This window comes from Physeter macrocephalus, chromosome 14 (genome assembly GCF_002837175.3).
Source record: "Physeter macrocephalus isolate SW-GA chromosome 14, ASM283717v5, whole genome shotgun sequence".
NCBI lineage: Eukaryota > Metazoa > Chordata > Mammalia > Artiodactyla > Physeteridae > Physeter > Physeter macrocephalus.
This window is the reverse complement of record NC_041227.1, coordinates 83,192,727-83,201,253: the sequence shown is the minus strand read 5'-3', so window position 1 is coordinate 83,201,253 and position 8,527 is coordinate 83,192,727. Positions and strand designations below refer to the sequence as shown.

The 8,527-nt window shown below is 41.2% G+C and overlaps 1 protein-coding gene, 1 long non-coding RNA gene and 1 other non-coding gene across 3 annotated transcripts in view; 1 reads left to right on the top strand and 2 right to left on the bottom strand.

The window, feature by feature from the left end:
- Positions 1–1,623, top strand: part of LOC114487783 (uncharacterized) — an 18,791-nt gene extending 17,168 nt beyond the window's left edge. Inside the window, exon 3 of the long non-coding RNA XR_003683200.2 lies at positions 1,318–1,623. This is a non-coding gene — a long non-coding RNA (uncharacterized lncRNA). The remainder of the gene's footprint in view (positions 1–1,317) is intronic.
- Positions 1–8,527, bottom strand: part of PIGL (phosphatidylinositol glycan anchor biosynthesis class L) — a 32,387-nt gene that overhangs the window by 20,432 nt on the left and 3,428 nt on the right. Inside the window, exon 2 of the mRNA XM_028499867.2 lies at positions 1,130–1,229. Within this exon, the coding sequence (XP_028355668.1) occupies positions 1,130–1,229 (100 nt within the window). The remainder of the gene's footprint in view (positions 1–1,129; positions 1,230–8,527) is intronic.
- TRNAG-UCC (transfer RNA glycine (anticodon UCC)) lies at positions 5,343–5,415 on the bottom strand. Its single transcript has one exon. It is a non-coding gene; the product is annotated as a tRNA-Gly (tRNA).

The window sequence follows — 8,527 nt, the reverse complement described above, 5'->3', positions numbered from 1 at the left end:
TCCCGTTGCGGAGCACAGGCTCCGGACGCGCAGGCCCAGTGGCCACGGCTCACGGGCCCAGCCGCTCCGCGGCATGTGGGATCCTCCCGGACCGGGGCGCGAACCCGGTTCCCCTGCATCGGCAGGCGGACTCTCAACCACTGCGACACCAGGGAAGCCCAAGACATTAATTTTTGAGCTATTTGGAGTAGCTCAAAATGGACTGGGTGTTGGAGAAACCAAGGAATTGCTGTTACTATTAATTTTGTTAGATGGATAATAATGACATTGTGGCTACATGAAAAAAAAGTCTATCTTCTTAAGAGATGTATCCCGAAGTAAGTAGGGATAGAATAACCTGATGGTTGGGTTTTCTTTAAAATACTTCACACACAGGAGGGATAAATTGAGAGACAGGGATTGACACATACACACTACTATATATAAAACAGATAACTAATAAGGACCTACTGTAGAGCACGGGAAGTCTACTCAATACTCTGTAATGGCCTATACGGGAAAATAATCTAAACAAGAGTGGATACATGTATATGTATAACTGAGTCACTTTGCTGTACACCTGAAACTAACACAACAGAGTAAATCAACTCTACTCCAATAAAAATTTAAAAAATATATATAACAGCTAAGTTATAACTGCAAAAAAACCACAACTTCACACACAACAGATGTTATGTGGGGTTAGATGAAGTACGTACGGCAAAGGCTTGACAATCACTGGTCTCAGATTACAGGCATGTGGGGTTCGTAATACTGTTCTTTACACTTTTGACTTTTTTTTTTTGGCTGTGGCATACGGGATCTTAGTTCCCTGACCAGGGATCGAACCCGTGGCCCCTGCAATGGAAGCGCAGAGTCTTAACCACTGGACCGCCAGGGAAGTCTCTGAAATTTTTTATAATAATTTTTTTTTAAAGATTCAAGAGAAGCAGCTATCTTAAGACAAACTCTGAAGAGAAGTTGAAAAAATTCACTTGCATTACAGTCACTTAAAAACAAACGTGAAACTATTTTCTGTAGACTTCTCAAGTAAGATGTTCTTATCCACCCACATTATGTTTGTGTCTTTTGAGTGTACCACTGCATTTTTACTGTCAATGAATTTCCACATGTTAAAAGATAAGTTTACCTGTTGTCAATAATCATTACGTTGGAGGGTGGAATCCCCAAAACATCACAGCTCTGCAAAAGTTCCTTCTTACGAGTCTCCCCTTGATTGTAGTAATTTCCTGAGGATAACAAATACACAGTTGTCGACTTCTTTATCAGTGGAGATCTATCGGTTCACTCATTCTTATCTCATCTTGTTCCCTATAGGATTTCAGCTACCTGAAAATTTTGTGGTGGTGATAAAAAGTTGAAGAAAACGCAACGCTAGGGTTACTATCAGACACTCCTGTGAGAAACAGTCTTTAGAATCACCTTCGAATTCTTCCCCATCTCTGTGTCTCTCCCTGTGTCTGTCCGTCTGCCTGCCTGCCTATGTACCTTTCAGCCCCAAGCTACAGGCTTTGAGCACCTGCTTTGCAGTTTAAACAGATTTAGGACTGACCCTTCTATAACCACTCAGAACAAGTCAGGTATCTGGACACACTATTAGTTTGGGCCCCTTATTATTTAATCTTATTTATTTTTAAAATTAAAGTATAGTTGATTTACAATGTTGTGTTAATTTCTGCTGTAGAGCAAAGTGACTCAGTTATACACATATATACATTCTTTTTAAAATATTCTTTTCTATTAAGGTTTATCACAGGATATTGAATACAGTTCCCTGTGCTATACAGTAGTACCTTGTTGTTTATCCATCCTATGTATACTAGTTTGCATCTGCTAATCCCAAACTCCCAGTCCATCCCTCCCCCACCCCCTTCCCCTTGGCAACCACAAGTCTGTTCTCTATGTTTGTGAGTCTGTTTCTGTTTTGTAGATAGAGGCATTTGTGCCATATTTTAGATTCCACGTATAAGTGATATCATATGGTATTTGTCTTTCTCTTTCTGACTTCACTTAGTATGATAATCTCTAGCTGCATCCATGTTGCTGCAAATGGCATTATTTCGTTCTTTTTTATGGCTGAGTAGTATTCCGTTGTATATATAAACCACACTGTCTTTATCCATTCATCTGTCGATGGACATTTAGGTTGTTTCCATCTTGGCTATTGTGAACAGTGCTGCTATGAACATAGGGGTGCATGTATCTTCTTGAATTATAGTTTTGTCCTGGTATATGTCGTTTGGTCCCCTTTAAATTGACAGTCTTCAAATACCTGTTAAGCACTTATTCAAAGAGGCTGCTACTCCTGAGTGTTACAGGAAAATAGCCTCCTTCAGAGTTTAGTAACCAGCTACCCCAGCATGTCTCTGGGGATCTGGACCACATCAGCACCCCAAATAGCTTACGAATTCTTTATTTTCCCAACACATACACTATACTTCCCAAGAATAGTTCTGTTAAGTAACTGCTCTGTATCCTTACAAATAACATACAGTGACGTTTTGGTACCACTTAAATTACCCTTATGAGCAATTGTCTAGCTACTGGCCCCCTTAATTCAACTCTCCAGCAGATAACTGCATGTGTGCTTTGTGCTAGTTACTTAACTTTCTTGAGCCACGGTTTCTGTACCTGTGCAGTGGGGATGATGGCCGTCTCCAAAGGCTTTCCTAAGGATTATATGATAAGACACATCTACCTAGTTAGGAGCTCAGTGTTTGTCTTCTCTTTCCTTCACTGCTTTACCTTTACCTTCCCCCTCCTCCTCTCCTTTCTTCCTGAATTATAATTCTTCCTCGTCATCCAGATCAAATGCCATTCCCTCTGGGAAGCCTTCTGCTATTTTCCCTGGCAAGCAGTCATTTCCAGTATTCTGCTCAGAAGTATGAACTTTCCTCCGTGATCTGATTACTAATTCCTAAATGTCATTGACCTGAAAAGCCACGGTCTCATTCAACTCTGTATCATCCTGGTGTCAGCACACTGCAGGCACTCCAGAGGCCCTGAGCAGAGAGTGGCTCTGCTTACTGTTGCAGAAAACTCAGAAAGAAACTCCCAAGTGAAACCTTTCAACTTTGGCAGGGGTTACGCTAGGGCTAGTTTTGAACTGTTTGAACCCAGATAGGAGACAGTCATTACATTGTATCTGATAAAAGGACTAACCCCTGAAAGACTCCAGAAAATAGCTTAATTTTGTACTGTTCTCATCACAAATTTTTGAGTCAGATAGAAATTGTCCATTTTTGTGATGGTCATTATATTTTAGGTTCCCCTCTCCCATTTTATCTCAAGGTTACTTATCTTTGGTGATGAGTAAATAGTCTAACGTACACAAGTGACGGGATTCCTAACCTCAGAGGCCGAGCATGTCAGACAATGGTTACAGTTGTGAGAAACAGCTTAGAAGTGAGGCCAAGGTGTTTTTGGAGCTGGTTTTATTGCTTTGTGTTTGAACTGAGGAACTTAGAACAAGTTAGGGAGTTGAAGTCAGAGAGCATTTTCAACATTTTCATTCAGTCTGGTGAACATGTAGGTACTTCAGTGGAGTAAGTGTCTGGGACCCTCCAGCAGCTCCTGACTGGCATTCTCTAGAACAGTGTCCCCTGGGTGCATGTGGGGTGCACAGGACCATCTGCTGGGATGGAGGAAAGGTTTTGGAACTTCTCCTCCTAATTTGTTTACCTTGTCCTTTATAAATGTCAACTTTCATTGTTTTAGACTGTACACATTAATTCAGTGGTCCAGCTACTTAATATAATTATAAATAAATGTACATATAATGGGAGTATATGCTCAAAAGCTTTTACCAATAGGAAAATGTGACCAAAAAAAAAGCTTGGAGATCATTATTCTAGAAGGCAGAAAACAAATGGGATTAATGTAGATTTATTTATATAGAACTACATTTTGTGTGTGTGTGTGTGTGTGTGTGTGTGAGAGATAACTAATACTTAGTAATAACGAGCAAACATAATGACATTTAATAGAAATTAAATTCACTTTGTAAAAGACTCACATTTACACAGCACAATGTATAAAGGTAGACTTTTGTTTTACCTTAAAAATTCATTTATTTATTCTAAATAGGTAAAAAGACTTACATGGTTAAAAACACAAAGAAACAAAACCGTATAGATTTTTTTTTTAAAAGCCCCTCTCCCACTCCTCTAGTTACGCATTTTCCTACCCTGGAAGTTTTAATTTGTTAGAATGAGAAGTGGTTTGAGAATCAAGGCATCGTGGACCCAATACCTGGCCTTCCACTAACTTTGTGAACCTGAAGAGATTCCTTAAGTTCCTGGGTTTCAGGAATGCTAGCAAGGGTTTTCCTTGAACATGACTAAGCTAATTCTAAAATGTATTGGGAAGAAAAAAAGGTCCACACTTTCTCAACTATAAAATGGGGGAGTTTAGGTTCTGTACCACTTAGGGTCTACCCAGGAAAACAGAAACCATATCAAATATTTACATCGGTAAGAATTTAATAAAAAGAATTTGAAACGTAGCTGATGGAGGAATTGAGGGCCAAACAGGGAAGAGTGAGAGACCTAGAGTGTAGTGATGGAGGAAGTAACTACCAACCCTAGGCTGGAGAGGTAAGAGGAGGCAATATCACTCAAGTCCGAACCCTGTTCCCCAGGAGCTGAAACCCAAAGAGCTGGGCCACCTTCCATTAGAAGGTGTCCACAGAGCCCAGGTGGAGAAATCACGATGTGCGTATGTGTGTGTGTGTATACACACACACACACACGGGAAGGATCACGCCCCGCTGATGAGCAATTTGAAAGATGGAAGCAGCAAGAGGAGAGGGGCCCAAGAGACTGGATTTGCGAGGATCTCTCTTTCGAGCTGAAGACAGACTGATAAATCCTGTCTAAGCCGAGTGAACGGGCATGGGGGCTCTAGAGCCACTCACCCATTTGGTCACTGAATACCAAGACTCTCCTAGACTCGGCCAAGGGTTTGTGACCGCGCGGGGCGCCAGTGGGGACTCTCGGAAAGAAATAGGAAAGAGGAGGGAAAGGGGGCAGGGCCTGGGTTGGTGGCATATTGGCGAGTACCCTCCATGTGCGGGCCATGTCATAAACATTTTGATAACATTCTTTTTTTCTATCCTTTTAGTCCTCTGGCTTTCTTGCCCAGCTTTCGATATTTTCGAGATATATATACACAGATATATATATATTTTTTTTACAAAATAGGGCCAGAGATATGTAACCTTTGAGTCCTGTTCTGAAGTTTCTATCACTCTCTTAAACATAATTCATATTTATCTTGTTTATTTTATTTTTTTGGCTGTGCCACGCAGCAAAAAAATCTTAGTTCCCCAGCCAGGATCTTAGTTCCCTAACCAGGGATCAAACCTGTGCCCCCTGCAGTGGAAGTGCAGAGTCCTAACCACTGGACCACCAGGGAAGTTCCCATAATTCATATTTTAAATATTACTAATTTATCCCATTCTTAATAAGATGCAGTCAATCTTAAGATCATATATTTTTAGAAGTCCCAAATGTATTGGGTCAGAAAGAAAAGAGTAAAATAGATGAGACTAACACTTTTGAGCCTGGATCTAAATTTATCTCAATAAGGAAAATTTTGAATAATTATTCATGATTAAAAAGCAATAGTGGGCTTCCCTGGTGGCGCAGTGCTTGCGAGTCCGCCTGCCGATGCAGGGGACACGGGTTCGTGCCCCGGTCCAAAAATGAATAAAGTAATTTTGACTTATATATGGAAGTTAAATATATGTCAACACTATCAAAAAGGATGCAATAGCACAGGAAGATCAGCTCGGTGCTTTGTGACCACCTAGAGGGGTAGGATAGGGAGGGTGGGAGGGAGGGAGATGCAAGAGGGAAGAGATATGGGAACGTATGTATATATATAACTGATTCACTTTGTTATAAAGCAGAAACTAACATACCATTGTAAAGCAATTATACTCCAATAAAGAAGTTAAAAAAATAATAAAATAAAAATGGGCAAAGGACTTGAAAAAAAAAAGATATGCATTAAAAAAAAAAAAAAAAAAGCAATAGTGAGGGACTTCCCTGGTGGCACAGTGGTTAGGAATCCACCTGCCAATGCAGGGGACACAGGTTCGAGCCCTGGTCTGGGAAGATCCCACATGCCAAGGAGGTAACACAAACCTACAACAGTAGGTAAGCAGAAATCCAGATAGGTAGGGTGGAGCTGAAACCAGGTCAGCTGGTGGCCTGAAGTCGGGGCAGGAGATAAAACTTGGGCACGAATAAGGAAACCTCCACACAAAGATAGGACTCTCAGAAGGCAATACCTACAGTGGGTGAACTAGGGGAAAAAACACCCGAAACAGAGATGGTGGGGCTACTTCTGTGTCTTAGACTTGTTTCTAGTGGAAGGGAAAATAAGAAAAATGTCACCCCCTGAGAACTGTCAACGACACACTTGCCTTCACTTGGTGTGGCACACTGTAGTTTCCAAATATAGCCACTGCAATAATTCTAGTCCCCATGCACTTCTAGAACCTTGCTGCTTCCTATCAAGAGGTAGTATTTCTCTCTTTGAACCTGGATGTGACTTGTGACGGCCTTGACACACAATGCAGTCAAAGTGATACTACGTGCTTTCCAAGGCTAGGCCACAGCAGGCAACGCAGCTCCCCCGAGGGCAGGCCCTCTCGCATACTTGCCCAGGAACCCAGTGACCAGGCTGTGAGGAAGCCCAGGCTACATGGATTGACCGTATGTGGATGTTCTGGCCCACATCTCTAGCTAAGTCAGGTGATTCCAGTCTCCAGCCTTTGGGTATTCCAGCTGAGGGTACTAACCATCATGGGGTAGAGACAACTGCTCTCTGTCTGAAACCATGAGAGATAAGTGTTATGATTGTTTTAAGCCACTAAGCTTCGAGATAATTTGTTACACACCATCAGGCAACTGATGTACTTGAGTTTGGGCCCTGAATCTACACTACCTCTATTGCCTGAAAAGTCTCCGTCTAAAATTTTAATTTAGAGTGATCTAAGATGGGTAGTTCCCTTTGCTGCCTGGCTGAAGCAAACATAAACATCAAAATATTATCACAAGTATGGTTCCATGAAACATGTGCTTACAATTAAAAAAAAAATCACCAAACACACAGGGAAATAAGTCACTCAGAATGAGTTTACTCAAAGAGCAGAGCCAGAATATTATCACAAGTATGGTTCCATGAAACATGTGCTTACAATTAAAAAAAAAATCACAAAACACACAGGGAAATAAGTCACTCAGAATGAGTTACTCAAAGAGCAGAGCCAGACACAAAGACTGCAGAAATTGGAATTATTAGAAGTAGATATGTGTTTAATATATTTAAAGAAATAAAAAGAACGTCAAACTACGAGGAAGTAACAAGAGACTGTAATATTTGCAAAAGAAGCTCTGAATATGAGAAACAGACTAATGGACAAAATTACTAATCATCTCAATATATATGTAAGGCCTTTATTATAAATCTACTAAAGGACATTAAAAAAGGCCAATATAAATGAGGAGACGTACCATAAAATCATAGACAGAAAGACTTCAAATTGTAAACTTGTCGATTTTTCCCAATATTGATCAACAGAGTCAGTGAAATTCCAATAAAAACGCCAGCAAGGTTTTTCCTTGAGCATGCCCAAACTAGTTCTAAAATGTATTTGGGGACTTCCCTGATGGCACAGTGGTTAAGAATTCTCCTGCCAATGTAGGGGACACAGGTTTGATCCCTGGTCGGGGAAGATCGCACATACTGCAGAGAAACTCAGCCCATGCACCACAGCTACTGAGGCCGCGTGCCACAACTACTGAAGCCCGAGCGCCTTGAGCACGTGCTCCGCAACAAGAGAAGCCACCGCAACGAGAAGCCCACCCACCGCAACTAGAGAAAGCCCGCGCGGAGCAAATGAAGACCCAATGCAGCCAAAAATAAATAAATAAAAATAAATCTATAAAAAAAAAATAAAGTGTTTGGAAGAAGAAAAGGTCAAAAATGGCAAACACACCCCGAGGAACAACAGATCAGAGGGCTGGCCCTACCAGATACAGTGTTGTAAAAGCTACAGCATAATATTGGCACAGGGATGTCAAACTGACTGAAGGGACAGTATACAGATCAGAAATACACGGAGCTCTGACATATGAGAGGTGGCAGTGCAGTCAGGAGGGGAAAAGATGGGCTGAACTGGTTTCCCCGACTCCAGTCTTTCCCCCCAAACAGTTCTCCATATGCCACCAGTATGAGCTTGCTACAACACTGAACTGGCTGTGTTAATTCTCCAGCACATGCATTCTACAACACCCTACTACCTACTGTGGCTTCCTCTCATGTGTATATTAATAGGTACTTCAGTGGTTACATAAATTGGAGAAATGCTGGACTAAACAAAATTAAATAGGAATTTTTTTATAGCAAGACTTCTCCAAGATGTTGATAGTCTAGTAAGGACCGTGCACCTCTAAAGGGGGGATAGCACATCTGGTTAATTTCGCTAAACTTGTAAGGTCAAGGTATTAACATTTTC